At 42.5% G+C, this 16,666-nt stretch overlaps 1 protein-coding gene and 1 pseudogene across 2 annotated transcripts in view; both read right to left on the reverse strand.

The window, feature by feature from the left end:
* Window positions 1-7,640, reverse strand: part of ETF1 (eukaryotic translation termination factor 1) — a 31,536-nt gene extending 23,896 nt beyond the window's left edge. Inside the window, exons 1-2 of one of the 2 annotated variants that reach the window (XM_035014237.1) lie at window positions 7,531-7,640; window positions 7,267-7,370 (exon numbers count right to left, since the gene is read on the reverse strand). In XM_035014237.1, the coding sequence (XP_034870128.1) occupies window positions 7,267-7,352 (86 nt within the window). In that variant the 5' untranslated portion in view covers window positions 7,353-7,370; window positions 7,531-7,640. Of the gene's footprint in view, window positions 1-7,266; window positions 7,371-7,530 lie in introns of those variants that run through there. The other variant, XM_035014238.1, reaches the window with a different exon arrangement.
* Window positions 7,641-12,138: 4,498 nt separating this feature from the next.
* On the reverse strand, window positions 12,139-12,672 carry LOC118017185 (annotated as a pseudogene).
* Between the last annotated feature and the right edge of the window lie 3,994 nt (window positions 12,673-16,666).

Genomic DNA, 16,666 nt, shown 5'->3' on the forward strand with positions numbered 1-16,666 from the left:
GAAACGGATAGGAAGGATGGTGACAAAAGACAAAGCATACACTGGATGAAAACTTCACATCTGAAAATTGCTGTTAAAGATATGGAACAACTTGGAGGGTAAAATAAAAAGAACAAAGCAAACACATGAATACTTATAAGGCACCCATTACATACAAATTAAGTAGACAAAAGAGAAAGGGATGGATTAAAGCACAGGAAATGTGATCAATGTATAATGTATAAGAATCAAACCTGTTTTCATCTTTATATCTATGAAAATGATAATGAAATTATGGCTCTTAAACTCAATTATGTTTGGGGGAGGTGAGAAAAAAGCAAAAAATAAAATTACTTAATTTTCATTCACTTATATTCAAAGGAAGAAAAGGTTTCTGTTCAGAATGTGACAAAAATAAGAAAAAAAGGGAAGTTTCCATCTTAAGACAGCAGGTAAGCATTTAGAGTGTGTCCATCCAGTGGCTTAAGATAAAGCTGTTACCAAAGGGAGCCTTCATGCTCTTTGAGGAATGTGCCCACAAGAAACCTAATTTCCAACCTGTTGGAAAGAAGAAACTTGAACCCCTCTAATCCCTTCTCCCCCTTATTAAGGTAAGAGGCTGCTGAAGAATTAAGAGATACCTATAGAATGTATCCTATGAGAAAGTTCTATTCTGAGATCCCTAGAGAATTCACTGGGCTCTGAAGAAATTTCTGCTCGTGTTCTCAGTTGGACAGTTCCAGCTGTGGGTCTAGGGAAAAGATGCAAATTTTTCCTTCTGAATCTTCAAATAGGATCTAAGACCATTCAACCCTGATGCCAAACTTATTTTAAGGTTTCTCACAACAGAACATCCAGCACAAGGGGCCACAATAGGCACACCCTTAACCCCAGCTCTAAGAAAAAGGGCCCTCTGCTAAAAGGGTCCAACTGGTCTGTGTGTGGCAGGGGGAGGGTAGGTTGGACAGACCTATAACCCACACGGCATTTAGCCTTAAATGTTATTATTTTTTTTTTTTAAGATTTTTATTTATTTATTTGACAGAGACAGAGGTAGTGAGAGCAGGAACACAAGCAGGGGGAGTGGGTAGGGGGGAGCAGACTCCCTGCCGAGCAGGGAGCCCGATGTGGGACTCGATCCCAGGACCCTGGGATCATGACCTGAGCCGAAGGCAGCCACTTAACTGACTGAGCCACCCAGGCGCCCCTGGCCTTAAATGTTATTCTAATTAGGTACTCATGCTTACCTACGAGTGTGTCCACAGTAAGCCTTCCTTTCTTGGAAGGATAAGTATATCTACTTTTACAATGAAAAGTCTGTCAAGAGTTGAAATTCAAAGATAGTAATTGTTCATTAGGTTCACAGTGCACAGAACACTATTCCTGAATACAACAGCTGTTAGAACTAGTTCTGGTTGAGGAAGGCAACCTATGACACTTGGGAGTTGCCTCAAGGACACTACCACACCCTATCAAATATATTCTCTCCGCTTCTTCCCCCTATCTTTCTCTTCTCATGGCTCAGACCTACTGGTGGCACCTGTATCACGACCTCTTAGTGAGAGGCCACCAAGACCTCTGTCTGTAGTTGTACTCTGGTCTACATCTCTTCTCAAGAAACTAAAAACATTCTAATTCTTGACTTTTCTTGGGGGTGGGGGGTTTTGCGAAGAAGAGAATGAAAACAACAACAACAAAAACCAACTCTCTTTAAAAGCCTGAATATTCTGGTATCACTTCAGTTATAAGCAGCCCTTTAAGGTATGGAGAACTTAAGTAAAAATGAAAGTACCTAAAACTCATGGCTTTGAGAACATTCCATGTATCATTTAAGTGAATGTTCTATTAACCAACAATTTTTACTTGGGGAAGGTATTCAAACACATTTAATATACTTTAATCGATTCAAGTCATATTAATAGACTGTCCATATTATTTGTCTAGAAGGTTAAAAAGAGCCTATTCAACAATCTCACAAAACTACTTTTTTTTTTTTTTTTTTAAGTAGGCTCCACACTAGGGTGTGGAACCCTACACAGGGCTTCAACTCATGACCCTAAGATCAAGAGCCGGACACTTAACCAACTGAGCCACCCAGGTGCCCTTCACAAAATTACTTTTAATCCAACATGATGTGAGGAATCTTGTGGAGATTTAAAAAAATGGTTATGTGGTATAAGAAATGTATTTGTCCATGGCTTTTGACAAAGCTTCTAAAGCCCTAGAATTTTCTGGGTGATGGAAGGGTTTTGTGATTCATAAGGAGTCTCTGTGAGGTTATGAAAATAAAGTGACTTAGGGTAAGGCCACTGGGGTCACCAAAAAGACCAGGTAACTGAGAATTGGAACTTTCAGCTCCACCCACAGACCTCTGGGAAAGGTTTGTGGTGTGGAAGGAGGGAGAATCTGCAGATTAATTTCTATAAAGTCTTGAACAAGATTTAATGAACTTCTGGGTTGGTAAACCCAGGAAATATGCCCCAGTTCCACAGGAACAGAAGCTCCTGTTCTCAGATGTTTCTGGACCTGACCCTATGTACTCTTCATTTGTATCCTTTATAAAAAAGACAGTCAATGTAAGTGAAGTGTTTCCCTAAGTTCTGTGGGCCATTCTAGCAAATTATTAAGTCCCCAATTTTAAGCCTGTAGGTCAGAAATAGGGGAGGCCCAGACTTAGCACAATGGGAGCAATCTTGTGGGACTGAGCACTTTATGGGATCAGATGCTGACTTTATGTAGTGCCAGAATTAGATTAAATTGTAGGACACCCAGCTGTTGTCCGCTAAGAATTAGAAAACTGCTTGGTGTGGGGAGCCCCAACACCCCCCCCAGTCTAGTATCAGAACTACTTAGAGTAGAGGAGAAAAGAAGCTATATATTTCAGGGGAGGAAAGGCAGTCATGTATAGCTAGGTTACTTCTATTTCCTTCAAAGTCAATATCTACAAGTTCTTTTTAACTGAACAGTAAGATTTAAAAATGCCCAAAGACCACCACAGAAAACCCCAATAAAGTTTACAAACTGTGCAGATCTTCAAAGATGGGTTATCTGACTAAGCCTTCATTATTTTTTTGAAATATACAAGGTTCCCTGGTCAAGATAAATAAAAAAAAAAATATTCTAACACTCACAGATGCAACTTAGCCCAAATTAACCTTGTCTGTCTGTCACATTTATCACTGTCCTTCGCTAGAACAGGCTCTGGCAATGATTTTATTACTTGAAAACTATAAATCTTCCAGCCTTCTATCTGGGGCTACTTCTTGCTGGTTCAGAAAACATTAGTAGGAAAAAAACAACCAAAATTTCCCACTCACCTTTCTTGTAAAATATATTCACCTGCTTTAGTTCCTTATCCAAAATACCCACAACCACAGTTCCATTCACATGGCTCTAGTTCCAGTTCTGGTTTAGGTACACATTTGTCCTCGTTAAGCCAACGGTGAAGAATGTACCAGGACAATCATAAACCAGGAAGAACTTCCACTAACTTTAAGAGGGACTTATGTATACCAAAAGAAGTGGCAGGTTATTTTGTTAACACACAAAGAAACTAACATTCAACCAGATTTATATGAAACTAAATAAGTATGTTCCACAAACTTAAATTTAAGTCATATGTGTAACACTTCTTTCAGCTCAGAAAATTAAGTGTGATGTGGGCTACAAAAAAACTCCATCAAGTTCCCTATTTTAGCCATTTTGGCTCTTATAAATGCTCTTCCACAGACATGACAACATTAAGATAGTCTGTTATAGGGGCACCTGGGTGGCTCAGTTGGTCGAGCATCTGATTCTTGGTTTCAGCTCAGGTCATGATCTCAGGGTTGTGAGACTTAGCCGAGCCTCATGTTGGGCTCCATGCTCAGTGGTGAGTTTGCTTCTCTCTCTAAATAAATAAGTAAAATTTAAAAAATAAAGTAAAGTAAGTCTGTTGTCGCTTAGATTACAATTTGAGTCATTCCAGCTTTGTATTTTCGGAAAACATAAAGTATATTCATTGCACTGTGTAACACACTGGTTCAAGTCCTAGGCTGTGCTACACTTCAGATACCAAGTTATTTAACCTCTCAGCCTCATGTGCCTTAGCTATCAAAAGGTGGCAATACTTCTTGTGAGAATTAAATCAAATAGTGTATTGCTTAACACAGTGTCTATAATATACTAAGCACCCAATAATTACTGTGCTTAGAAACTTTACTCTGTTCAGATGTACTTAATTACTGAGCCCATTTTGCAGTGGTTCCCTTTTTAAGCTACATTTGGGTGATATTATCAAGAGATAATCATAAACTGACTCTCTGTGTAGTAACAGCATTCCCTTCTAGTGCTTGATGAAGGAAGCTTATTCTCAGATTTGTTCCTAGCCGTGTTACCTAGCTACTTGAAACTTTCAAGCTCCCCTTTCAAGCTTCTAGAGGCCTTATCCCTTTGATTAGCAAAGTTCAGTAAAGTTTAAAGCACACTAAAATTGAGGTTCTTATATACAACTTTTCTTCTAAGTGATGGGGTTAGTTTGGACATTTTAGACAAGGATCAAAATTACTCTTATCCCAGCATACCTTATAGTTATTGTTAAAAACAAACCAATCTGATTTTCATGCCCAGAACTCTACACTGCTAGGAGGGCAAAAAACAAAACTGAACAAACCAAAAAACCAAAAAAACCCCCAAACAAACCAAAAACAAAAAAACACCTTTATTTCAAAAACAATTCTATTAATCCACTACTAAGTTTCACTTCGTGCTAATAACCATGCTTGAACACATCAGTTTTCTCCTTAAACCCAAAGGCTACACCCCCAAACACCAGTACGCATAGATTCATTTTGTCATCCAGTCTGTCTTTAAAGATCATTACATTTCTCCTTAAAATATTTTAGCATTAGGCAAAGAAAATATTTCTCACCATACACTACGATAATCTGAGTCTGACTTTAATACAATTCAGCCATGAACATGCAATCTTCCTATTCCCTAAAAGAAATTGGTAAGTACTGGGAAACTTCTGAGCCAAACTACATACAGTTGTGGCTCCTTACTGATACCCAGAGATGGCAAAGATTTAAAATTTTCATGGGATCAAGATGCAACCAAATCCTGAATAAAAGCAAAGCAGGACATGATTATCAACCATATTATTTGTTTAAATGAAGACTACTCTCAGCTATTTTAGACAGCTTAATCCTTGTCCAAAATGTCCAAACTAACCCCATCACTTAGAAGAAAAGTTGTATATAAGAACCTCAATTTTAGTGTGCTTTAAACTTTACTGAACTTTGCTAATCAAAGGGATAAGGCCTCTAGAAGCTTGAAAGGGGAGCTTGAAAGTTTCAAGTAGCTAGGTAACACGGCTAGGAACAAATCTGAGAATAAGCTTCCTTCATCAAGCACTAGAAGGGAATGCTGTTACTACACACAGTTATTTTTAACGTTACTACGCTCAGACAATAGGCAAATTATAGTTGTAAATTCACATTTTAGACTTTTTCAGAGTATATAATGTATGCAGATTCTAATGTGTGAAACTGCCCCCAAACTAAAGTGTTAAGAGAACAAATCTACAGATCACATCCAACTTTAAAACGCTGCAACAACAATCCATAAAAGTCATACTCAATTGAAAGTAACACAACAGAATATCCTAGTGAAACAAATCTAATTCCTGATAGTGCATCATACATAATGGGTCATGACCTGTACTACTCCTCCTGTATAATATGCTCACACTTGGGAGAATAATTATTCAATCTACCATGTGGCAAAAACCCATCTGTGTTCAAATTTCTATAAGATTATTAAATAGGTCTGAATATTTTATTAAATTCAAAGAAACAAACTTAAGAAATAAAAAATAAGCTGCCACCTTCAGTTTGTACTAGGGAAAGAGTTAGCAAAAGCCCAAGTCACTGAACTGAGAGCCAAACTTTCAGAAGCTTCATTTCAAGCAGAACTGTCACTAATTTAATAAGAACAAAACACAACGACAAAACCAATCTACTAACTCTAGGCCTTCCATGTTAACTAAGCACACCTTATTTCATATAGTAACAATTAAAAGCCTGATTAATTCTATCACTGCAAATCAACCAATGAAGGACAAACCTGGGCTGGAAATCAGAATGTCCAATTCCTGTGTTGAAAACAAACTTTCAACATGGCCTGGAGCAAGGAACTCTGCTATTCTAAGAATGCTCAGACATACAAATATGTAATGTTCCAAACGCTTTTTTTTGGGGGGGGGGGGGGGGGTCACTTCCTGTAAGCAAAAAGTTCCTATAACTGGGAAAGGAACAAAACAAATAAACTAAGAAAATGGGAATACCTGTGACACACCTTCTCCAAACGAGTAATTCTTTTTTAACTTAAAAATAAAAAAGCATATACAGCCAGTTTCAATCTAACCTTCCCATAGTGCACATCCATAAAATTTACAAAAGGAGACGCAAAGCCCACCTAATTCAGTTCTAAATTTCAACAAGCGTTAGTACATCAGGCACCTCATCCCTGAAAGTTCCAGAGAGATGCCGAAAAGGACCCCGTAGTTAACAGTTCACATCAACGGCCCCATAACCCGGTTTCTCCTGTATATACAGATGCGGATTCGTCCACCAAAATCTCCTCTCTACCACACCCCGCACACGTTGGCGTTTTCATCTCATAGGTGGATACCTCAACAGCTAACACCAGGAAGCTCCGGGGTAATTGGAGGACTTGGGGGAAGTCATCTCGGAAGAGGTGGAAGACCCAGAGATATCACCGAAAGTCAGAAAGAGGTGGTCCCTGACCACCTCTCCTTCGTGTCCCATCCAAACTTCACCGACCCGGGTCTCAGAAGACCGGGAGGGGGAGGCCATTTTAATGAGACCTGGCTGAGAAACATCAAAGAGAGGAAATCAGGGAAGGGCGTTCGGAAAGGAAGGCCGAGCCCTTTCCCCCAACAGCACCCGAGCAGGGTGGCAGCACCTGGAGCTCGAAGAGGGAGGTGCTGGATTCAAGGGCCTGGAAAGATTCAAAAGTAGCAATGGCCTTCCACGAGGGGGTCAACTGGTCCGAGCCCCGGGAGCGGGGCCCCTTACCCCGAGGCAGGGGAAGGACCCCTTCTCCGGCCAACCGCGCAGACCCTTGCCCCTGAGTCGGGGGCAACTACCCAGAGTTGCCCAGAGATCCAGAAGGCGGGAGTTGACTATTGCCTGGTTCTCCTCATCCGGCCATGCGGCGCGGGGGCGGCCATCCTGAGGGGTCCGGGAACCAAGAGGGCACGGGGGGGCCGGACGCGGCGCTCACCCGCGGGCCGCCTCCAAGCTCTTGATGAGCTTCTTGATCTTCCAGATCTCCACGTTCCTGTCGGCAGCACTGGGGTCGTCCGCCATCTTCTCGCCTCCTCCTCCCTAGAGCGGCCCGGCGGGGCCCGGAGACACCAAGACCACAGAGTTAGCGCCGCCGCTGGGGCAGAGCGGCCCCCTTCCTTGCCACCCCCAAGAGGCCCTCTTCTTCCCGCCCCGCGCGGCCCGCCGCGGCGGTCGCTGGCCTTTTCCTCCCTTGGCTTACCTAAGGGCCCAGTCCTGGGCGGCAGCGGCTGCTCCTCCCCGGCGGCGGCTCCGCGGCGGCGGCTCTGACGTAGGACACCGGTTCCCTCTCTCCAGGCAGCTGCATGTGTTGCAATCCGCTCACATGGGGCCTGTGACATCACTTCCTCCGCCAGAGGCTGAGTGGAAGTCGGCGGGCGGAAGGGAGGGGGCCTGTGCGGAAGAGAGGAAGCTCTGCGCGCGCCGCGACTTGCCATTGGCTGTCCGCGCCGCGGCCTACAATGAGCTCGCTGATTGGCCGCAGCTGGAGCCGCGCTGCCTTGTGAGGTAGGGCCCGGGGCGGGGAAGTACCGCCTTCCTTCCGGTCCGGCTAGCGGAGTGGAGGAAGCGGGCGGAAGCCGGTGGCTCTCGCGAGGATTTTTTCAGCGACCCGCCAGCCTCCCATGGGGGTGTTTTTTAAAGGGCGAGGCGCAGGGGTCGTCTCTTTGCCGTCCCTCTTTGGTGAATGGAAGGGGCATCTGAAAATCTACGACTCGCGGCTAGACGATTGGGCCGGAACACACAATTTGAATTGCGCCTGAGGAGTCTTAAAGAAACGCCTCAAGCTTCGTGGCTTCATACCGGCCAAAGTGCTCCGGCCGACGTGCGTCACTGTCGCGCGGACTAGTGTTCAGGCTCCCAGCCCGAAATTTTCTTCTGGTGGTCCGGGACCCCGCCACCCGCAAGGGCAAAAGAGGCGCGTTACGTCTCGCCTCAGCGCTCACATGGGTTCATTTTGGACCTGGAGTTTTGTGGGGACGGGAGGGGAAAGCAGGGGCTGCGGGAGATTGGAAACCTTGAGGTATTTGAGCCCACGAATGGTTTAGTCTGAGCTTTTGAGAGTGGAGGTGGGGAGAGTGTTGAAGCAAATGGGCAGCTATATAAGTTGGAACTTTACCTTTTTGAGTTAGAATTTTTAGTTGACTCTCTCTTCACCTCAGTTGGATTTGTTCAAATATTTGGGCCCAAACTGTGCTAGATTCGGTTTTCCCGAGGATGCTGAGGTGAACTGGATATAACAGTGCCTACTTAGTGGAGCTCTCAGTTTCGTTGGGTTTATAACCATTTGTGATTGTGTACTTTTGTATAATAATTGCATAAATACGTAGGTATTCTGGAATGCTGTGAGAGTGTAATAAAAGGGCCTAATTTTGGAATGAGACCCAAAGAATGAGTAGGGGTTTTGTCAGAAGAGAGCATAACACATTAAAAAAAAAAAAAAAAAAAGTGTGTGCTTAAAAAGCCAGTACGCGGGAACAAGGTCAGGAATGGCTGAAGTAGCTTGAGGAGGAGACAGAGGACAGATCATTTAGAGCCTTGAAAGCCAGGTTTAGGAGTTTGACTTCTTTTAAGAACAATGGACAGCTTAAAGGGTTTATAGAGGTAGGGAAATGACATGAATGTATAGTTATGTTTTTAAGGAGATGGTTCTGTTTGGATTGGACAGAGCAAAAGTGGAAGCTGAGAGATCGTTTTGGCTGCTGCAGTCATTCATGTGAGAGATAATTATAGCTTAGACTAGGGTGATGATAGTGCAGATGGAAGTCAGTGATATACAGGGGGTTAGAACGAATAGGACTGGATGATGGATTGGATGTGGAGAAAGCAAGAATGTTCCCAGAGCATGGAAATGGTTACATTTACTGAGATGGGAAAAATGAGCAGGTTTTGAGGGATGATTGGAAATTTCCTCTTGGGCCTATTAAGTTTGAGACATGGAAGTGGTGATGTCAGTCAGGCAGTTGCATTTACGTGCGCTTTGAGTCCTTTTTGCATGTTATCTCAACTTTGCTCACACCTTTGAGATGGGAGTATTATCCCCATTTCATAAGTAGGGAAACTGAGGCAAAGAAAGGTGAAAGGGACTTGCTCAGAGTCACACAGCTAGTTTATGGCTTCCAGACTCCATGTTCAGTGTCCAGTGCATTTTATCATGCAGCAACCCATTACCTCTGTTACCATAAGGTAAGGACACATTTCCTACAGGGTAAGTCTCTCCCCCAGCAAATGAATTCCCAGGGTGGAATCTCTTCTTTAGTTACCATTTTGTAATTCATGGGATGTGTTCATTCATTACACAGTACTTACTGTACTTCTTTGTGCCATTCACTGTGCTTAGCAATGGACCTTCTTAAAGTAAATAATCATAAACGCTTACTGACTGGATGTGTACCATGTCCCAGGCTTTTCCCTACTTCATTTCTCTTGCCCCAATTCCTGCTTTCTTCACTTGGTTGCCTTGATCTACATCTCTTCATTTTTATGTTTATAGCATTGCTTCAGGTCCATGTTTCATGGCTTTATAGGCTTTCTGGACCACCTCACAGGCTTGCTTTTATATGTGATTCATCCTGAAGTAAGATGGTGACATCTCAGAATTGCTGTTTGTCAGCATTTGAATCATTCAAACTTGGTAATTACTGAGAAATATAACTTGTTTCTTAGAACATTCTAATCCCAGATAGTTACACTGTAGCTCCCAAAGCTTACTTGCCTAGTTGCTGTAAATTCATCATCTCTTAGAATTGAAAACCAGTGTCTTACATGCAAATCCTGGCATTGATTTCTAGCAGAAGAGATTTGAAAGGAATAGAACAGGGAGATGCTATTTCCTTCAGCAAGGAGGAGGCTTTATAAATGCAACCATGACCGTCAGTTTCCAGGAAGAACCTCCTGTGACATAAGAGTGATACAGATTTTTTTCAAAATGACATATGATGAGTGTAGAATATATAACCTCTCTTGGCACAGCTTGTCCTTTTCTGAAAAATGAAGGATTTGTACTTGACCTCAGAACTTCTCCAGGTCTAATGTTAGGTAATAAAGTTAAATATTGGGGGCGCCTGGGTGGCTCAGTCTTAAGTGTCTGCCTTCGGCTCAGGTCATGATCCCAGGGCCCTGGGATCGAGCCCCTCAAGCCCTGCATCAGGCTCCCTGCTCAGCGAGAAGCCTACTTCTTCCTCTCCCACTCCCCCTGCTTGTGTTCCCTCTCTCGCCGTGTTTCTATCAAATAAATAAAATCTTCAAAAACAATAAAAATAAAGTTAAATATTGGGGTATAGATAACATCCCTAGTTAATGGGTGGAGGTGGGGGAGGGAAGGAGGATTGTTTTGATGTTGAAAATACCAATAGCAACTTGAGAACACAGTGCTGTTAGGTACAGAATGAAATTATTGGTTGCTGATGCGTGGGCCAGTTTTAAGAGCCAAAGTAAAGAAAGCAGGGGAGGAATGGTTGTGGAAAGATTTCCTAAGGGCTGTACCCTTTGACTCTTTGGGAAGTCGATGGGGTTGTTAAAGGAAATATCTCTGGAGCTAGGCAGCCTTAGGGTTGAACCGTGACTTTGCTCCTTACATTGGGTCGGGCAAGGCACTTAAATCTTGCAGAATTTGTGTTTTTATCATAAAATGGGGATACTGCCTATTTTGTGGGACTCTTGTCAGATTAAATAAGTTGTGTGAAGTGCCTGGTACTATTTATAGCACCCATGTCAATAGTGAATGCTAATTCTCTTTTTAGTTTCTTCTAATTTGTTCTGTCCTCTTCCACTGTTTTCGGTACCCATCTGTTGACCTGCTACACTAGTTGTAGCAGAAAATTGAAGGTGAGAGCCTAAAGGTAGAGCAGATCCAAATTGCAATTCCTAGGGATTTTTTTTCCTGGTGGAAAGAGGGAGCCGGTAAAATGGTCTGTGGGATTTTTACCCTGTTTCAGTGGCTGGTGTGTTAATGTTAGAAATTTGGAACTTTTCACAGCTGGAGTTTAAGAGATTGGGTATTTATGTGGGGAGGGTTGTGTGGGTGCCAAGGAACAATTGTGGTTTAGGCCTAGAAATTGGACCTTGGGCTGGTCAGCATCTAATAGTCATTGGATAATGCCTGCCTTTACTGTCACTGTGGCCATGAGATCAATTACAAGTGTCTTGTTGCTTGTGGCAGGATTTTTATGTGAATTGTTTTTTTGTTTTGTTTTGTTTTTTAATGTAAAGATTTGTTTTATTTTCTACTGGGGGTAGAAGGAGGATAAATACACTTGATCTTAGCCAAAAGGCCGAGAAGCGATTAGAAGGAAGATAAATAGAACTGTTTTCCAATTTGCTCTCCACTGTATACACACATACCCACACGCATACATACACATACACACACCAAAAATACCCCAACAAAAAAAACAGAAAACTGAGAATCAAACACCAAAACACCCTCGAACTGCACCAATACTTCGTATTTTGACCAAAAGAATAGATCCTGGGAGGAAGTGCAAAATGCAAAATCAAATGACCGAGAAATGCTGAACAAACAGCATTATTTTTTTTTTTTTAAGATTTTATTTATTTATTTGAGAGAGAGAGAATGAGAGAGAAAGCACATGAGAGGGGGGAGGGTCAGAGGGAGAAGCAGACTCCCCGCTGAGCAGGAAGCCTGATGCGGGACTCGATCCCGGGACTCCAGGATCATGACCTGAGCTGAAGGCAGCCGCTCAACCAACTGAGCCACCCAGGCGCCCAACAGCATTATTAATAAACAAAATATTTATATTACTGAACTAGTAACAGTTGATGTTCTCCATGTCTGTAAAGCTTTGGAACCACATAGCTGATTTGTTAAATCTAGTCCATGCCAGCTTCCAAACTCCAGAAAAAATTTTAGTTAGCTTCATTCTTTGATACTTCATCAAAATTTTCTACGAGATATGGAACATCATCATCCTCTTCATCAGTGTCTTCTGGTTTTGGTGCTTTGCTCTCCAACACTTGCCAGGGGAACGGTTCAGCTAACTTCCTAAGACTTGTTAAGCTGTCAGCACCAAGCTCACTTAATATTCCAGGAAGCGTTTCTGTGATTAGTTTGGCTTCTGCATGACCAGTAATTGCAAAGGTGTTAGCAGAAAGGGAAGCTTGGACTTTGGGATTGTTGAAATGAATAACTGTTTCATCATCTTTAATCATGTTCACATCTTCAATACCAGCTATATTATTCACAGCCATTTTTTTTTTAGAGAATTCTGAAGTTTTTTGTCATCAGCTATAGCTGTTCTGTGTACTACCACTTTCTTTCTGCGAGCTGTGCCCTTGCCCCCATCTGGACCTGAGCCTGAAGTTTGGCTAACTTTTCTTGATTCATGCTGTTGGTAAATCTGAAGCAGGGAGGGTCCTCCAACAACAGCATTCGGCAAGAGCAAGATTGTGATTTTTTTTAAATGGAAACTATTCCTGGGCTGCAGTAAACTTTTTGAAGCCTCAGCATTGTGTTTGTATTAGCTATCACAAGGGTCTCCAACTAGATACACTTACTCCTCTTTGTTCCTTCTCCCCGTTAGCATTCAACATTCTTGTCAATTTGCCCAGCTTGGAGTTGCCTATTATATACTAGGGTCCTATGGTTATAGATAGAAAAGCAGGAATCTCCTGATGATGTTTAATAGCTTTTTTTTTTTTAAGATTTTATTTATTTTTTGACAGAGAGACAGCGAGAGAGGGAATACAAGCGGGGAAGTGGGAGAGGGAGAAGCAGGCTTCCCACTGAGCAGGGAGCCCGATGTGGGGCTCAATCCCAGGACCCTGGGTTCATGATCCAAGCTGAAGGCAGACGCCCAGCAACTGAGCCACCCAGGGGCCCCATGATGTTTAATAGCTTAAGGAGGCGGCCTTTTTTGCTACTGTCTAGGTAAGCAGTCTGGGCATCATTTCTGTGTTTGTGGGTATCCTGGTCAGGTAAGATTGGGACTTAGGTATGATTCCCTTTGGGATATCCTTAATGTATATTAGCTTCTAACTAGTGTTGTAAACGCAATACTAGAATTTGGAGATCTCAGTTCTGTGTTCATGGCTTTTTATTTACCGTAATAAACTTCCTAATAAATCCTTGCCAGACTTAAAAAAAATTATTTATATACACTATATTAGTATAATAAATGATTTTTTTCCTAGGTATCTTAATAGTTGTATGTTTTTCCTGTCTCTGATCCATAAGAGTTCCATATAAGATTTTATTAAAAAAAAACAAAAACCAATGTGCCTAAAAACAGTTACAAATAATCCCTGGGTTAGACTATCTGTGAAGTGGGGCATCTGGGTGGCTCAGTCGGGGTTAAGCATCTGACTCTTGATTTCAGCTCAGGTCATGATCTCAGGGTTGTGAGATTGAGCCCCACATTGGGCTCCATGCTTAGCATCGAGTCTCCCTTTGCTCCTCCCTCCCCCATTTGCATGCGTGCTCGCTCTCTCCGCCCCCCCCCAAATAAATAAATGTTAAAAAAAAAAAACCTGAAGTGCCAATCATTTCATGAAGTAGGTGAAGATCAATAACGGAATGTCTGGTCTGCCCTCAAGTTCCTGGATGTACTTAAGCATAATGAATTTGAAGAATGGAGTTCCATAGATTGCATCCTTAAATACATGAAGAAATCTTACAATAAGTAAAAGCCAATGAAGAAGACCTAAGCTATAGTGGTGTAGTGTAAAACTCAAAAGATTTGTGTAAATTGACATAAGACAGCGTTGCTTAACTGGAGTACAATGTGTGAGAGTGACTTGAAATAGTCAGAGTGAAGTACCATTTACTCCCCTGTAGACACACGGAGTATAATACAACCCTTTAATGGGAGGGGGGACTACAACTAAGGAATTACAGCAGTTTCTTCTCTAAATGACCAAATATCTGTACATGAATTTGTAATCTTGTTAAATTAAGCAAATATTGACCATTATATGCTTTACCCTATAATGATTTCCAACTGTAAAAAGAAATGCACATAGAGAACACTCACTCTTTCTCTTCTAGAATTTTCTTTTTTTTTTAGAATCCCTGTTACAAGGAGCACTCACCAGATGATGTACATCTTCCCGTAACAAGAAAGAATAATTAGCAAGGTGAGATTGAGCCATGCCCTTGGATCATTTGGGGAGAAGATAAGTAAGTGCTCAATGTTCCCAGTGGTGCCTTTTTTTGACTCAGTGGACAGTTGTAGAATAGTGAGACAGATGATAATCTTTTAGTTCAATTTCATACATACATACTGGAGACCAGTTTTCTAATACCGGGATATGTGCTGATACACTTTAGATATAGTGCAGTTCTTAAATTTACAGTCTTTTTTTTTTTTTTAAGATTTTATTTATTTGACAGAGAGAGACACAGAGAGGGAACACAAGTAGGGGGAGTGGGAGAGGGAAAAGCAGGTTTCCTGATGAGCAGGGAGCCCGACGCGGGGCTGGAGCCCGACGCGGGGCTGGAGCCCGACGCGGGGCTGGAGCCCGACGCGGGGCTGGAGCCCGACGCGGGGCTGGAGCCCGACGCGGGGCTGGAGCCCGACGCGGGGCTCGATCCCAGGACTCTGGGATCCTGACTTGAGCCGAAGGCAGATGCTTAACGACTGAGCCACCCAGGTGCCCCAAATTTAGTCTTTTTTAAGGGGAAAAAGAACAAAGGAATGTTAAATACATAACCATATAAAAAGAGAAGTAGCTGTTTATAGGACTGAGGCAGATATGAACAAGATGAACCTGGAACACCTTTTTATATGAGTAAGAAAGGAATTTTTTTTTTTTTAAAGATTTTATTTATTTATTTGAGAGAGAATGAGAGAGAGCACATGAGAGGGGGGAGGGTCAGAGGGAGAAGCAGACTCGCCGCCGAGCAGGGAGCCCGATGCGGGACTCGATCCCGGGACTCCAGGATCATGACCTGAGCCGAAGGCAGTCGCTTAACCAACTGAGCCACCCAGGCGCCCCAGTAAGAAAGGAAATTAACAAAAACTACTAGGGTCTTTTTTTTTTCTTGTATAAGTACTTGTAACATCCTAATAGACTTTTCTTTATTGAGGTATAATTGACATATAACATTTTATTTTCAGATGTATAACATAATGATTGAATATTTTTATATATTGTGAAATGATCACCATAGTAAGTCTAGTTAACATCTGTCAATGTATGTAGTTTCCAGTTTTTTTTTCTTGTGATGAGAACTTTAAGATTTACTCTTAGCAACTTTCAAATATGCAATAATTATTGATTATAGCCACCATGCTGTACATTTCATCCCTAATACTTACTTTATAATTGGAAGCTTATAAAACTTTTGACCTCCATCACCTATTTCATCCACCCCCATCCTCCCCATCCCCCCATTTCCTCCCCTGCCTCTGGCAACCAGCAGTTTGTCCTCTCTATGTATGAGCTTGGGATTTTTGGGGGGTTTTTGTTGTTTTTTAAAATATTTTATTTTTCAGAGAGAGCACAAGCAGGGGGAGTGGCAGACAGAGGGAGAAGGATGTGGGACTTGATCCCAGGACCCTGGGATCATGATCTGAGCTGAAGGCGGACATTTAACCAACTGAGCCACCCAGGCGTCCCTGTTTTTTTAAAGATTTCATATATAAGTGAGATCATATGGTATTTGCCTTTCTCTGACTTATTTCACTTAGCATAATGCCTTCAGGGTCATCCATGTTATCACAAATGGCAAGATTTCATTCTTTTCTATGACCTTTGAGTATTTTTTTATTTATTGGGGTGCCTGGGTGGCTCAGTCATTAGGCGTCTGCCTTCAGCTCAGGTCATGATCCCAGGATCCTGGGATCGAGCCCCGCGTCGGGCTCCCTGCTCACCAGGAAACCTGCTTCTCCCTCTCCCACTCCCCCTGCTTGTGTTCCCTCTCTGTCTCTATGTCAAATAAATAAATAAAATCTTTAAAAAAAGATTTTATTTATTTATTTGATAGAACAAGCAGGCAGAGTGGCAGGCAGAGGGAGAGAGAGAAGCAGGCTCCCCGCTGAGCAGGGAGCCTGAAGCGGGACTCAGTCCCCGGATTCTGGGATCGTGACCTGAGCCAAAGGCAGACACTTGAACCAACTGAGCCACCCAGGTGCCCCTGGAGTATTCTGTGTGTGTGTGTGTGTGTGTGTGTGTACATGCTCATGTATCACATATCTTATCTGTTCATCCATCAGTGGACACCTAGGTTGTTTCCATATCTTGGCTATTGTAAACAATGCTGCAGTGAATATGGGGATGCACATACCTTTTTTTTTTTTTTTTTTTTTTTTTAAGAGTGCATACGCTGGGTGGGGCTGGGGACAGGGGCAGAGGGAAGGAGAGAGAATCTTAAGCAGGCT

This window comes from Mirounga leonina, unplaced genomic scaffold, assembly GCF_011800145.1.
Source record: "Mirounga leonina isolate KUSES-001 unplaced genomic scaffold, KU_Mleo_1.0 Mir_168, whole genome shotgun sequence".
Taxonomy (NCBI): Eukaryota; Metazoa; Chordata; class Mammalia; order Carnivora; family Phocidae; genus Mirounga; species Mirounga leonina.